Here is a 15,666-nt window from a genome sequence, read left to right on the forward strand (position 1 = left end):
GCCGGGGCTCCTCCCCCGGCGGGCGGGGCGCGGGCTGCGGGCGGGGCCGGCAGCGGAACAGGGACAGAGCGGGAGCGGGGCCATGGCTGGGCCTGAGGCCGCGGGCGCTGCCGCCGCCGCTGAGGGGAGCGAAGGCGGGAATGGCGGCCGCGATGGCTACGACGGGAAGTGCGTGTTCTGCAGGATCGCCCGCCGGGAGGAGCTGGGCACGGCACTGCTGCACTGCGAGGTGGGTGAGGGGCGCCGCCTCCTTCCCGCTCCCTCACGGGTCGGCCCGGGCTGGGCGGCGGCGGCAGAGCGGGGGAGCATGGCCTGACGGAGGGCACCGTGCCTTCCCTAAATACCGGCACGGCCCCGGCGGCTCAGGGCTGGCCCGAGGAATCCTGGCTAGGGAAGGTCAGCAGCGGACGCGCACCGCGCCTCCAAAAAACCCTCAGCTTTTGTTGCCAGTCCCCTCAATCATGACATTTGGTATCGCGTCCATATGGGGAATATTGACACTGTTACCTGCTCTGTGCTAGTATCCTCGTCCTGATTCACTTTAAAACGTTCACATCTTTTTTTAGGATGAAGACCTTGTTTGCTTCAGAGATATAAAACCCGGTGCCCCCCACCACTACCTGGTGGTGCCCGTGAAGCACATGGGAAACTGCAAAACGCTGAAGACAGAGCACATACCGCTAGGTAAGGCTGCAAGTGTGCTTCGCCTAAAGGAAAATCGCTGTTCACGGCCTGAAATAGGGGGTTGTCAAGGAAATTACAACTTTGGGCACATTTGTAAACATGGAAATAGCTGATGTGAGTGAGTGTAGATAGGGACTTACCGTTTCTGGGAATTTCTATGTGCTGGTCTAGAATGGCACCTTTTTTTTTTTTTTTTTTTTTTTTTTTTTTTTCAGTTCTGGAAAAGCATTGCAGGTTGCATGGAGTATAGGTGCCTCTGCACTTTGTTGGAAGTACAACTTTACTTTTAAAGCATTTATGTGCTGCTTCATTGCATTTTCTTAGATATGCATATTTAATTTTAAAAGCTCACAGCAGAATCTTATAAAGTGTGTACTTCCAGGTAAGTGCTGCATTACATACACAGGAAAAAGGGAGTGACAGATGAAAAAGGGAAATAGTATTTTAATTAACTTTAAAAAATGTTGAAAAAAAAAATCTGAAATGTTGAAGCCATTATTTATTGCTAGGCTTATTTTGTTCTTTTTCCTCTTAAGAAGACATTGTCCTGGAATTAGTTTCACAAGATATGCCTAGCTAAGTGTGTTGAGTAACAGAAGGAGCTGCAGCCATGAAGAAATTCAACCTTAGGGAAATTTACAGGTGATGCAAGAAAAGAATTATAGTTGCATTTGGCAAATCTTGCATCACTGTATTTCTCTTGTAAATATAAGGTGGTTTTCTGCAGAAAAAAAGTTTCTGTATGTGTTTGGCTTCAAGGCAATTCCTCTGACTTCTGCCTTGAGTTTTTGTATTGGGTTTTCTGCCCTGTTCAATGATAATGAAACTGTGTGCTAGTAATAAGACTGACAATTTGATTTTGATTTATGCACCGTCTCTGGAATGCACTCCAGGCTTCACAGGACCTGGAGATCAAAGTCCTGTAGCTGTGTCCTTCCAGCTACAACACTGGAATTAGTGTAAAGTCATCATTCTGACCAATCAGTATTTGCTAGGTTTTTTAATAAGGGTGTGGTGATAGCATGGCTTTGGCCAAAGTTCTTATAATAATATCACACTGGAAAGCATTGCAGGTGTGGAAGTTGGTATCAGTGTTAATTTTCAAGTAAATAATTGCACACACTCTCTTGATTGTCTTTTGTTTGACTAGGAGTAGTTACAGTGTTTATATTTTGAAAAACCCATGTTTGGGATCTCAGTGTAGATTAGTCTGTTGAAGTTAATATTCTTAAGAATACCTTTTTAAAATGAACTTTATTTGTGTTTTAATAGTGAAGAGAATGATGGAAGTTGGAAAAGCTGTTCTCCAGAAGAACAATTTTAATGACTTGAGTGATGTAAGGTATGTAATAGGAACCTTCCATCTTCCTGTTGAGTGTGTTTTTTACTTTTCAGAATGCTACTTTAGAGATGGTGACAGAACCTGCACTGTGATTTATGGGAGAAATCAGGTCTATATTGCACTTATTGCATGAATTCTCGATTAAAATCTGCTGGCACTGAATATAAACTTTTTTTTTTCTGAAAAAGTTCTGGCACAAATTGGGTCCTAACTCTGAGGTTCTTTCTTGAGCACATCTTGGAGTATAACTTACCAAAGAGGCTGCTCTTTCATTATGTGCTGTAAATATGCTCTAAATCCAAGATGCAAGAAGAGGGGTAAACGTCAGTCTAGTGAAGCAGGGCACTACCTTGTGTTTCAGTCATACCAGAATTCACTGGATTTTGGTGCTGGACACTTCAGTTTAAGGCCCTTTATAGCTGAAATAAACTGTAACATAATTTAAGCACTGTAGAGAAACTGGGAGCTAGGTCTTCATGATTAAAATTGATAGTTGGCTTTCCAGCTGAAAATCAGATAGGATACATTTAAGATACTTTTTAAATCTTTCTGTTAAACATGTGTCTTAAATACAGAGATGTGAAGGAGGACATTGATGAACTTTTGAAGAGGTTTTTGTGGTATAATGAAAGGGAATGTTTTTGTTCTTGCTTTTATGCACAACGAAAGTTTTGTGCATCATGTTAAATAGCCTGTGATGTTCCTCTTCTTCTTGAATTGCCATCATCACTGTCTTCTTTTCCTTTTCTGAAGAATGGGTTTTCACTGGCCTCCGTTCTGCTCGATAGCCCACTTGCACCTTCACGTCCTGGCCCCAGCCAGTCAGCTGGGGTTCCTTTCCAGGATCTACTACAGAATCAATTCCTACTGGTTTATCACGGTAAGTGTAATGCAGGTGAGCTTTGCCATAGGTTTTCAGTGAGCTGAAAATGCCATGCCTTTCTAACCTTTTACCTGTGTCCAGGAATTCTCTGACTGATTATTTGTGGTGTTGCTTTAATCCTAAGTTATGTTTACTTTGCATTAATTAAGAAAAACTAAAAGTTAAACCTTAATGTTTATGCTCATTAAGGGGAATGGAGTGCTAGTAACTAACAGCAAAGAGAAGGTTAGTTCTGGATCTTGCCTGAAGCTCAGGCTCTGTGTTGTGCTTCTGTGGACACTTGGTAAATTCTTGGGTTGTAATATGAAAGGCTATATTCAAATGTGATGGACTGTTTTGCGCATAACCTGGTTAATTCCATGTAAACATATCACCTAATGACTGCATTTATCACTTCATGTGGTTTTTCTCATCTTGTCATCTTTAGACTAAACCCTAGTGCCTGCTTTACACAAACATTGTTTGTATTTATTTATGTCAGTAGAGATTAGCAAACTGACACTGACTAAAGCACTTTGAAATTCTCTCTCTAGAAGTATAAACCTCACACTTAGTGCTTTGATATAGCAAAGCACCTGTCCTTGCAAGGTAGCTGCAGCATCCTGGTATCTTTGCACAGCCCCAAATCAAAGTTGCTGAAAAAGTCTGTCTCATCTAAAGAATATTAACAGCTTCTTCCTTAAAGAGAAGAAACACGTCTTCTTCACAGTGGGACCTTGCTGAAGTTCACTCCTAGCTCCAAAAGGCAGCTATGTCTATTGTGTTATGGAGCATCTTAGAAATATTTGTTTCTCAAATACATATAGCTGTCTAGTTTTACTGCTTATTATCTTGGATTAGTTGAGGCAGATCCGTACTGGTTGTCCAGTATGGATGCACTTTTGTATTTTGCCCTGCGCTCAGGCTGGAAAATGTTCTTGGGGTGGTGGTGGTTTTGTTTGTTTGTTTGTTTTTAATTATAGTGTCTTGAATGTGGTACTTGTTTAAGAATGCAAAACAGGATTCAGCTCCTATAATTTTCAGTTGCTGCATGCTTTATGTAGCTTTATCTGTAAATAAACTGCAGTAACTACTGAAGTCCTGTTGAGTTGCTCCTACCTGAAATAGATGATTGCATTTTTACCCTCTGCATTTAAAATACGCCAAACTTGAGCTTTCCACCTTGTAATGTACTTTCTTTGGAAATCTTAATAAAGCCTCAAGCACTAGATCAAATTAAAATATTAATTCAGTAGGATGGCAAAGAAAAGCAAAGGCTGACAGTAAACTGATCTATTTCAGAAGTGCCCATTAGCCTTCACGTGCCCAATCTGGCCTGCTTTTTGGCAGACTTCCTCCTGCCCTGAGCCTTCCTGAGAGCTCTGTGAGGTGGTGCTTTAACAAAAACTGTACAAGGTACAGCTGCCCCCATGATGCATAAATGGCCATGTATGGTGACAAAAGTATGTGTTGGTGCAGTGATGTGACCAAAGGACGAGGTTGTAGCTCATGCAGGAGCCACACACATGAACGCCCTCTGTCCCTCAGCAGTGTTTGTGGCTGATGGTGCAGCTGGGTTGGTGATCAGAGGTCATAACACACTGTTCTGGAGTGGCTCACAGAGAATCCCAGGTCTCACCACTTGGTTGTTCTGAGCACTGCTGTGGTCTCTGAAGTCTCTTCTGAGGTCTCTGAAGTCACACTGCTTTAAGAGATCTGCTATTTATTTGCTCAAAACTTTGATCTCTGTAGGTTATGTTTCCTCTCCTGATCACCTCATGAGTGTTTGGTGGAAACTGAGAGTCTGCTGTTGAAAGGAATTGTATTCTGCTTCTCCTGTACACTTTATCTGTAGAAGTGAAAAACAAATGCTCTGTTAATATCACTGTTTTTAAAATGGAATTTTCAGTAATCTGAAGGCCCACTGTGCAGTTAATGCATTGCTTTCTCTCTTTCACAGGCTGAACAACTGATCGAGAGACTGCAAACTGAAAATGCTGCCAGTTGAAAGCTTGTGTTGTCAGCCAGTTTGGTCTTTGAGCTCCGATTTAAGGTTGCACAGTTTGATGTTGCCAATAATATCCCAGGTTAAAAAAAGCTTTAGTTCCTTATGAGGAAGTACACACAGAATTTGTAGCTGCTAACCTAATTTTTCGATTTGGATATGTCAGTATACTTCCCTGGCAATAGCATGATTTATTTTAGTTATAATTTTATATTTGTGTAGATACATACATAATACACACACACATGCACACAGGCAGAGAACTCTTCCTATTAAAAGGCAAACTGTAGCAGCAGAATGTATTGCAACCAAGGCAACGAGTTACAACAGCATATGAATGAAGCCAAAGGGAGTATTTGTTGCAGAATCAAACTTTCATTTTCAAGGTGTATTTTTTCTGGGATTGCAGGTAACATTTCAAACATTTTTTCCCATCTGCATTTGTATGATATGTTACTTATGCCTAGTGGTGAGTAGGTACATGGCTGGAAGTACAGTACTGACTTTCTGGTGCTAAACTACTCCAATGTTACCTGATTTGTTTGCATCACAGTGACACATTAAACATGAACACGTGTCCAAAATGTGATAATGCTGTATAACATAGAATATAGTTTATGTGTAAATAGACCTAAAGATTTTTTTTTCCTTCTTACATGCAAAATGTTTGAAATTAGTTACTGTATGTTTACAAAGAATGTGAAGAGTTCAGAAGAATGGATTTAGTATACTGCTCTTCTGCATGGCAGTAGATAGAAAAATCCAGATTTTCTGATCTTATTCTCACTGGAAGTCCCTTGCAGATTACTAATGCCTTGGCCAAATTTGGGTTCTAATTGAAGTCATAAGAGAAGCTGGTCTGAAATGCGTGTGTGTGTCAGACTTACATAAGAGCAATGTGATTTGACTTTGGGATAGCAGGGACTCAGCCCAAAATTGGAACATGCCAAGTTGCTTAAGGAACCTGCTGAACATTTGCCTTTGCTGCATGACTCCAATCAGGAATGCTAGCACTTGTTTTTCAGTACCATAGTAAGGCAGACTGTTTGGCAAGTTAAAACTCCAGAACACATGGGGTGGATTTTCTGTGTTCACAGAGCTTGTCTTGGTGCCGAACTAACCAAGTGTCCTTGCCTGATGCATTCAGATGCATCTGAGGTAAGATTGTCTGTTGCACCTGAACATAACACTCTGTGTTTTCCACGGATCCAGCACCTGTTGCCTTAGTGACATGTGTTGTAATATTCTTACAGTACTTCAGAGTCTGCACCCTTCTGAAGAACTGCATTTTCTACCTGGCAGAGTTTACACCCCTCTGTCTCAAAGATCTTCTTCCTAATATCTTGTTATCCTTATTAGTGGGCACTCACATGTCATCTACAGCCCTTTAGGATTTTAATTTGTTATATTTCATAGGAAAAATGTGGATTAAAGCCACCAAATTCTGACTGTGCAATAGATAAAGAGGTTTTAGCTGGCTCCTAACTTAGTGAAACACCTGAACATTAAGGATTTTCAAGAGTTAATCCTGTGTATGTGTTCTGATCTGTAATTAATTTATGTAACTGTTCTGAACTGTGACGTGTAATGTAATATTTAAAATATCAACATGAAATGTTGTCAGAAAGGATTAATAAATGCTAATCTTGGGATGATTTTCCATTGCACTGGAATAGTTGACTGTGGGAGTGGACCCTAGATAGCCCTTTGCTCACTCTTCATCCCTTAACCCAGTGGGGTGGGAAAACAGAAAGAACAAAATGAAAAAAACCTCATGAGTTGAGATTAATATGTGAAGGAAAGAGGAAGAAAAAAGCAAAGGTAATTACTCATGACCTCCCACAGGCAGGGCAGTAGCAATGGCCTCCACCCCCCCAAAGTAAGCCCCCTCTTCAGCTTTTATTCCAGACTTTATATGTCATGGAATATCCCTGCTGGCCAGTCTGTGTCAGGTGTGCAGGTTGTGCTCTCTCCAAGCTTTTTGCCCGCTGCAGAGGTGAGCAGGAGAAAGAAGGCCCTGACATTGTACACACACTGCTCAGCAATCACCAGAACTGCTGTGTTACCAGCACTTCCAGTCACACCCAAAACCTGGGATGCTCTGAAGGAAGTTACCTCCATCCCAGCTACACTCTGTACATTGCCAAATGAATGTGAAAGCACAAAGGCCAACTTTTATATCTTAACTTTGGAGAAGGACCCCACTAATGACAGGACTGGACAGGTAAAAATCTAGGTACCAGGGTTTTGCTGATGAGAAAGATGGGGAAATCCCGTTTTCCCTCACAGCAACAGACAGGCCTCAAAACAGCTGAAACAGCAAAGCATTAAACAGGCACACTAATTACTGAGAGGAATGCTCAGCCTCTCGTTAGTGTTTTTCAGCACAGAACTGTGGTCTGTTTTCCTTCTGCATTGACAAGCATTCTTGGACTCTGCAGATAATTTTTTTAATTAGGTGAAGAAATACTTTGTGAAAAGCCTAACCTAATACTACAGTATGTTCCTGAATTACTGGCTAGCTCTTGGAAGAGACAGTGAGCAGATCTTATTAACTTTGTCACTGTCTTCTACAGAAGCTTTTAGTAATTTTAAAACTTCAGAAATCATCTGGAGAGCTCTCCAAGGAGCAAAGATCAATAAGGAGCATGAACTCAGAAGCTCTTACTCTCCAAGAGCCTGGAGAAGCAAAGGAAAGTTGTTTAGCCACTGCTGCTGGCTCTGTTCTTTGATCCAGCATTAGTCTTGAGAAAAGCTGCTTTTTTGACCTCATGTTTAGGAATGACAAAGCTTGATTTGTACTGTTTTGCTCAATTGTTTTACATAAACTCCCAACCTAACACGAACCCAGAGAATAATGCTTTTATGCTGAAAGGATGAAACAGATACACATAAAATGCTGTTTAAAATAAAAAGAAATGGTGCTTAAATTGGCAACAACTCCTCAGATTATTCCAAAGTCTTTTTTTAAGTGTGAGTTGTAAATAAAAGTAGGAGAATGGGAGCAAACCAGTAAAAATTGTATTTGAAATTTGAGACACTTCTAAACAATAAAATGCTGCATAAAAACTTCTCATTTCAAACTAATGTGCAACATTTATTGAAATAGTGACAGTGCCTTCAGTGTTTGACAAAACCACAGATAATCCCTATATGATAATACAGGTCCAGAACAGATGCAGAGTTTACAGGCTTCAAATGGAAGGAGAGGAAAGACCACCGAGCTGATCTGTCATAAAGTAAAGTTTAGGAGAGATTTAAACAGCTGAAAGGTGCTTAGTAGGGCAAGAACACCTTTTAAAAGGTTGGGGTTTACTTACTACTCCAAATAATCTGCAATACTAAAACCACATGCTACAAGTTTTGCAAAAAATAATTTAATAAAATCTGTTTAATTTACTCTAATGGGAGCCTGCTGAAAAAAAGAAAAAGTTGCATGTTGAAAAGTTTAAATTCCTATTTCATCTGTTGATGTTAATCTAATCACAGATGAAGCATAATTTTGTAAAACTTGTAGCTAAACTGAGTCATGCACATTAGATAAGATGCATTCATGACTATACAGGCTTCAGGAGTAATTTTTTATTCTAGACTGTACCAGTGGGCAAGCTGACCAGTTCTATTATCTATCTTTTAGTCTTTTTTTAAAATACTGGCTATTGCTGGAAGCACAAGACTGGATTTTTCAACCTATGTGCTGAGCCAGTTTGGCAGCTTGGTGTTTATAATCATTGCATGGGCACACAGATTTCAGTCACGCTTTCCAGAATGCTCATCTAAAGCTGGCAGGTTGGAAACGTGGCTCTGTAACTGTTTAAAAAAAATCCCTCTATAAATAGTAGTTTTGTTATATACTAATCCTTGGTTCTATTACAAATATAATAATAGAGCAAGCTTTTTTTTTGTTGCTTACAAAGTAGGTAAGACCATGTCATTAAGGGTTTGCTCTGCTTCTGTTTTGATCAGAGGTGTACTTAAAGTGCTTATAGATGTGCTCAAGCATCTACCACTTACGTGGCAGTGACAGCCTGGACTGCTGATATTTAACCATTTGAGGCAGCCTTAATTACAATCTAGTAAATTTATGTGAGCTGGACTTGCATCTTACAGTGCTCAGGCTACATGCTGCCTCACGTGTGTCTTGTGATGAATTATCTGTACAATGTCCAGCAATGTATTGTTTTTCTTGATAGTGCCATCCCTCTAGTCAGCTGGTGATATTTGAAGTGCCCAATGCTGCTTCCTGCAAGTTATGAACTAACACTACAGCAGAACTGAGTGGATTTCAGAATCCTTAGAATTGAACAAAATCGTTTCATATCTGCTCTATAAAAAGCTCAATTTGTGTTGAAATCTGAATGCATGTAAAGACTTCCTCTAACACGAGCCAAAGTACTGTGAGGTGTGCTCATGTTATTTGGCAAGAAATATTTTTCCAAAAAGAACAAAGCATTTTAAATATGTTAAGTTCACAAACCACATGTTTTCTTTTCCAGCTGCAAGATGTAGATCTGTTTAGGGAAGCAATAGGTTTGAAATCTAAGGGAACACACCAACAATGCCTGGTGCAGCACATATTCCCCCTTTTCCAATGTGCTAAAATGTGGGGATTAAAACCCATTCTCTACCTGCATTTGATTGCCCACTTCCCCAAATATACTTATTTTAGCATATTAATTTTTTTTTTTCCTCTTTTCATTGTTCTTTCACTGGAAAAGAAAGGAGGCAGGGTAATAATGAAATCCTCAGCCAAAGACTTAGTTTGGTGCAAATCCTCACTGGGTGAAAACATCAAAACCCTATTCTTTTAGGCTTTTTGCAACAGAAGGTCATTTATATAAATAGCATAAAATTGCATATCACTTTTATCAAGTTCCTAATTTATATTAAATTTTAATATCCTTTTGAATGCAAGACAGTGTCTTTCTTTAAAGACTCGTCAAGTAATGTAGTTAACACCACACAGAATCTTCTGTTTGCACTGCTAAAAAATAGAACTTTGGATTTCTAATTATACAGCTTCACTGGTGGGAACTATTGTAAATACAGCTTCTGAATATTTTTCATAGCACTATTACAACTACTTTATATAACCAATCCTTTATTTTTCTTTCTGAAGAGCTCACAACTGTGCTGTGAAAGCAGGTAGATGAGTTATTCATTTATGCATTTGATACTACAGTATCTCTACTCTTCTCTTATAAAAAACATTTTGGTGAAAGAAGAGCCTTTTTTTCTCCTAATGAATACACAGGTGCCCCTGTACAGAGTTTCTGATGATTTTTGAATCTTTGCATTGTGGCACCATACCTTCTGTGAAGGGGTATAAGCTGAATTCACCAAAAAGGCTGCAGAGCTTTGTGGATTTCTTAAGTGTTAGAAAAACAGAAAAAGTAAAAATGGTGTGAGATAGAAAACAAAAAGAACAAGAGAAGATAGGATTGTAAGATTAGGCTAATAAATACCAGAATTAGTGCAATTGTCCATATCCAAGCAAAATGCAGCTAATTTAGCAACCATCAAGTATCCTTGCTGTGACATTTTTGTAAGTTTGGGAATTTCCAACTAGTTCATGAAAATAACTTCCATTTATTCGGTGTAACCATGTGAGATTGAATCTAAACTTTTGCTGTATACCAGGCTCTTTGTTTGAAGAAATACATGAATTCCCACAGGAGTTTTCAATTCCACGTTTTACAAATCCCATTCTCCCACGCAGTAAGTATTTCACAATCTGCAGGAATCAGTGTTGTAGGATAGCAAGTTAATAATTTTTACTTTCAGTAACCTAAAAGCAGTAGGCCAGCAGAGTTATTTGAAGAACTCTTATATACTTGGTAGCAGATGATAATAAGGACAATCCAATGTCACCATGATGGAGTAGCTCATAATCTGTGATTTCTGTCCAAATCTCTACCATTTTTACAAAAATATGCTTTATCCTCTTGCCCATTTCTCCTCCTGCTTGCATCCCAGTAGGTAGCTGAGCTGAAATTCTGTAAGCAAAACCTGTGAAGATGGTATCTAGATTCTCCAAGTAGAACCATGCAGCAAAGTTCATCCCAGGACAAAGCCTTATTGTAGTAAAGTGATGACCACATCATCATCTTTTCCTTGCCAAAGCATTTCGCCTTCAAAATGAACCAGACCGTGTTTCCTGGCTCTTAACAAGATTCCCACTACCTTATTGGAAATAGTCACATATGTTTCAAACAGCTGCCCGAATGTCACACTCACGTGTCCATCTTCTCCCACCTCTCCAGTTCTTCTGATGACCAAGCACAGCTCTTCTACTTCCCTACCCACGTGTGAGTGAGCATCTTTCCCTCTCTGCTCTGTCCGAGACCCTTCGGGGGGTCTCCCGTAGGTAGGATCTCCTCTGTGAGTATGCGCAGGTTTAGCTGCAAGCCTGTCGTCGCTGCTGAAGGGATTCTTCCTCTGATACTCAATGTGATCCTCTGCCCACGTCTGCCAGCTTCTCCTCAGGTCACCCACTGCACTGGTAGCTTTAGCACCTTGCCCTTTATCTCCTTCCATTTCTGAAAACGTTTTAAGGCACTCAAGCAGGAAACGAATCTGTGACTGGCTTTAACTGTGGTCCCTGTGTGCGCTGTCAGCTGTGAAGGAAAAACAACAAATCAGCCTGACATTTTTTGGAAGAGTTTTGCCCGAGTGGGATGCAAGGCTGCAGAAAAAGAGGCTAAATATCTGAAGGTTTTAAGTCCACTCATAATTCTACAGCAATGAAGAAAGTAAAAGTGATTCAGGTGAAATTCAGAAGTAATTTAGGACCACAAGGCAGTAAATTATGCTTACATGGAGCTCCACCGGTCCCGCAGTTATCGAACAAACCCCGCAGCCTCCGGGCAGCACTCAGTGCAGTACTCACTCTTCTCGCAATGACGCCTTTCCAAGAACTTTATCCTGGTACCCGGCAGCCCTGCTGACTTCCCAGGCAATCCGATGGAGCGCCGGCGGAGCTGCGGAGAGAGCACACCATTCCCGAGCGGCAGCAGCCACACCAACCCGTGCCCAGGGGTGGGAGCCGCTCTCCTGCCCGGACCCCGATTAAAGGTGGACAAAGGCACGCCGTGCCGACAAGCCTCCTCAGACTGTGGGACTTATTACACACAGAAAGTATTATCTGGAGCCGAAACGTCAGAACATGATGGGAGCGGGGGGATTTTCCTCATCAGGCACTGCAAGCAGAAGTAAAAATCCAGTTAGCGAGCGCGTCTCTGCCTGCAACACCCTATTTAGTGCAGAGGACGAGGGCAGAATAGATTGTTCTCCCTTAAAAGGCTGTGCTGCTCGGCCATGTCTGCCGGCCACAGCAGAGCTGCAGGCGCCGCACCGCTCCCGGGACCCGCTGCCCGCCACCCATGGCATTCCACGCGCTTGGATCATGCACTATCTGTGCAGGACGTGGCTATTCTGGTGAGTTAGGGTCGGACTTGGATACCCCTACAGAGATCTGAATGTGCCACAGCCATGTCTTCGCTGGGTCGCATCGTTCACCTGTTGAAATAAGCAAGCCGGAGTTTCCAGGTAGCACATAAGTAGAGCTGACACTTTTACCGACATTTGAAGTTAAAACACAGGACTAGTGCTGGATTTTCTACGGGGAAATGGACAGAAATGCAAATTCTGAAGAGTTTAACAGCTGAATTACAGATTGGGTATTTCTGTATTTTGAAACGATTGTTGTTTAAAGGTAAGATTTCACGGGCATTTGCCCACACACGTATGCTGGTGCTGTTGCACATGAACCCATGAGCAGGGACAGGACTCCCTAAATTTCTCCAGAACTTCCAGGTCAGTCAAAAAACACTTCTGTTGCCTCTGGGTCTAGAAGAGTGCATGAATTGAGCACCGAGTAGCAATATGATCGCCAGAGAAGGGAATTAGGAATAATAAGCAACAGCACTCATGAAATAATGGCCTTTTATTCATAGTGTCTGTCTCACTTTTAAATTGAAATTCGTGATTGTTGTATATTACCATTGTTGTTTGATTTGTTTTTTTTTTTTTTTTTTTTTTTTTTTTTTTGTTTTGTTTTTTTTTTTTTTTTTTTTTTTTTTTGTGAGAGGAAGGTAGTTAATTGTAGCTTCCTGGACAAATTTCAAGTTGAGTAATTACACTTTGTGAATATAAAATTCCCCTGAAAGGTAAAAAGTGTAATTTTTTTCTTCCTTACCCTCCCTAAAGAGTTACGTAATGTTTTTATGATGACTCCCTACATCCACACTAACAAACTGCTTGATTCTCCTCAGTGGCATTACAGGAATGCACGTTCTGTTTCCAAACACAGCATCTGAAAAGCATTTTGTTTTTATGTCGGAATCAAATACTCTGCAAATCTTACTTGGTAATGCACATTCACTTTCAAACTAAGTAAATCAACATGTATACACTGCCGGAGATTTTGCATAGATCCTCAAGTCAAAAGCAAGAAAAGAGCAGGGCTTTTGTAAAAGTCTTCTGTAGGAAACAGTATCAGTGAAAAACAGGAATTTACCTTTGAGGACAGCGATGCCCCGAAGGTAAAGCAGTGCAGATAAAGTAAGCAAAAGCCAGTTTCAAAGAGATTAAGCTTAAAAATAATACCAACAACCCCATTCTAAGGTGTTTCTAAAATGGAATCAATACAGCTAAGAATTTTAAAGTGAGACAGATTGGATAAACAAAAGCAGACTTCTTCCACTAAAGTTCTCTCAGCAATTCCCAGATTTTGTAAGCAACCTCAAGCTCGAAGGGTTTGTCAGCAGCTCAGCAATGTCTTTATTGCTGGGTCTCAGCACTCAACTACTGAGGTGAACAAGCTGCACCCACATCCCCCTGTTTTCTTCTAGGAAAGCTCACATTTAGGTGCCAGGTGGCTTTAGATTGCTTTCTTGACAATCATCAGGGCTAAAGCTTCACAGTAACCTCACTTTTGATCACTGCAGGAAGGGATAACTGGAGAAGCTGCAGGATAAGATTAAGATGCACAAAGAAGGTGCCCTGTGCAGTGCTCACAGGTCATGAGCAAAGCCTTAACCATCTACGAAAAAACCCAAACTGTCCAAAATCAGCACATAAAACACAATGTGAGTTCGGTGCTGAGCTGGCCTGATCCTAATAACCAACTTACCAAAATCTGGATAGGACGAACCTTTCAGATCATCACAATAGGGAGACCAGAGTACGGAACTACAATTATCAAGACTAGGTATTAAAATAAAACATAATCCTTAGGACAAACCCCTTTTTGCCCCTTTTCGGCCCGTCACACCTGTGCCCCTTTCCTGGGAATGTTTCTCTACCTGCTGCGACGCCCACGCCGCCGGCGCTGACCTCCTTCCCACGGAAAAAGGAACGCGACTCCCTTGGCATCTGTTAATTCTTAATGTTATTTAATGCTCCATGTCCTTAAATGTGGCCGGGAGAGGCCGCCCGACAGCGAAACACCCCCGAGCGAGCGTGTCCCCAGTGTACGCGGAGTTATTTATAAACCATGCGCAGGCACTGCTGCACTGACACGTGCCATGCGTGATAAAGCACACCCAAAACACGACTGCAAGGCGGGTGAGAAGGAGATGGAATGAGGGTAACTCCTGCAGAGCCCGCGCAGCGCCGTGTCCGCGGCTGGGTCCGCGGGGGTCTCTCCCCACACGCCCCTTCCCGCGCTCCTCCCGCCGCTCCCGCCCTTCCCGCCGGCGGCGCATGCGGGAGGCGGGCGATGGCCGGACATGGCGCTGGCGGCCCCGGCGCTGCGGCGCTATTTGCTGCTGCTGGCGCAGGAGCACCTCGAGTTCCGCCTGCCGGTGAGCGCTGCGCGGGGCTGTGGCCGGGGCTGTGGCCGGGGCTGTGGCCGGGGCTGTGGCCGGGTGAGGCGTGCCCTCCCCTCCCCTCTCCTCGCGTCCCCTCCGGGGCGCTCCCGGCCAGCGCGGCCCCGGCTGTGCCGGGGCAGCCAGAGCCCGGCGGATCTCCCCCCTCTCTGGGAGAGCGGGGGGCTCGGAGCGCCCGGCGCCCCTTCCCTCGCCGTTCCCCTCGTCCTATGGGAAGGGATGCCCTCTTCCCCTCCTGCCCCAGACTCACGGAGAGTCTCTGCGTGTGGCTTTAGGGCAGCGCTTTCCTTCCGCTCGCTTTCCCGCAGCCTCTGGCGCTAGGAGAGGTTGCCAGCGGAGTGCCCGGGGCTCCCTCCACGTGAGAAGCGGAAGCTGGAGTTACAAAAATGGCTTCGAGTTTTTGTCTTCGGTGGCTTTTAAAGTTTGTTGGAGTTGTACGTGAGCTCCCGCCGGCGTGCCCCGGTGCAGGAGCGGCTGGTGCTGCCCTGGGCCCGCCAGGGCCTCTCCATGTGCCGCCCGGAGCCGGCGGAGTCACCGGCGCTGCAGCAGGAACCCAGGGCTGCCGCGGTGCTCCGTGCCGTGCCAATCGACGGCGATGTTAAATGTTACAAAATGTTTAATGTGCCTCGAATCACTTATTTTCCTTGTTTTCATTAAGGTTTTTTTTCTGTGCACTGCTTTTTCCTATTTGCTTTTTGGGACTGGAACATGAGTTCCTTTTATGATCAACCTGATTTTTCTTTAGGCAAGGTCATTGGATGAAGTAAAAAGAAGATGATACGTAGGTAACATAGAAAGTTTTTATTACCAAGGTTTTGGTGACACCTGGTTGATATAACTGCTGAAGAAAGCAGAACCATTTCTCTTTTCTTCTGGTGACAGCTCAGCTTGTTCGGTTTTGTGATGAGCTATGTTAGGGATGTGATTTGTCAAAATCTTAATG

At 42.7% G+C, this 15,666-nt stretch overlaps 2 protein-coding genes and 1 long non-coding RNA gene across 7 annotated transcripts in view; 2 read left to right on the top strand and 1 right to left on the bottom strand.

Moving 5' to 3' along the window:
• Positions 1–6,548, top strand: HINT3 (histidine triad nucleotide binding protein 3). Its single transcript, XM_079298829.1, has 5 exons — positions 1–229; positions 567–684; positions 1,957–2,026; positions 2,780–2,906; positions 4,849–6,548. Exons 1-5 carry the CDS (start codon positions 83–85, stop codon positions 4,894–4,896), a joined length of 510 nt encoding a protein of 169 aa, XP_079154955.1. The 5' UTR covers positions 1–82; the 3' UTR covers positions 4,897–6,548.
• On the bottom strand, positions 6,246–14,563 carry LOC306798647. 4 transcript variants are annotated; one of them, XR_013773425.1, is made up of 4 exons: positions 14,199–14,308; positions 12,412–12,511; positions 11,783–12,092; positions 6,246–11,510 (listed from the first exon to the last, which is right to left on the bottom strand). It is a non-coding gene; the product is annotated as an uncharacterized lncRNA (long non-coding RNA). The 4 variants fall into 4 exon arrangements; XR_013773424.1 differs by lacking the exon at positions 12,412–12,511 and having other exon boundaries at positions 14,199–14,563; XR_013773426.1 differs by lacking the exon at positions 14,199–14,308 and having other exon boundaries at positions 12,412–12,885.
• TRMT11 (tRNA methyltransferase 11 homolog) overlaps positions 12,383–15,666 on the top strand; it is a 24,125-nt gene continuing 20,841 nt past the window's right edge. Inside the window, exon 1 of one of the 2 annotated variants that reach the window (XM_079298828.1) lies at positions 12,383–12,441. Coding sequence is in view for 1 of the 2 variants with exons in the window: in XM_079298827.1 (XP_079154953.1) it covers positions 14,625–14,699 (75 nt within the window). In the remaining variant the exon portion in view is untranslated. Of the gene's footprint in view, positions 12,442–14,487; positions 14,700–15,666 lie in introns of those variants that run through there. The other variant, XM_079298827.1, reaches the window with a different exon arrangement.

This window comes from Erithacus rubecula, assembly GCF_903797595.1.
Source record: "Erithacus rubecula genome assembly, chromosome: 2".
Taxonomy (NCBI): domain Eukaryota; kingdom Metazoa; phylum Chordata; class Aves; order Passeriformes; family Muscicapidae; genus Erithacus; species Erithacus rubecula.

Bases quoted from the DNA above. Each gene is read 5' to 3' on its own strand.
- HINT3 (XM_079298829.1), top strand. From the start codon at position 83: ATGGCTGGGCCTGAGGCCGCGGGCGCTGCCGCCGCCGCTGAGGGGAGC. The intron at 685-1,956 runs GTAAGGCTGCAA...GTGTTTTAATAG, and splicing joins GACAGAGCACATACCGCTAG to TGAAGAGAATGATGGAAGTT. The intron at 2,027-2,779 runs GTATGTAATAGG...CCTTTTCTGAAG, and splicing joins AATGACTTGAGTGATGTAAG to AATGGGTTTTCACTGGCCTC.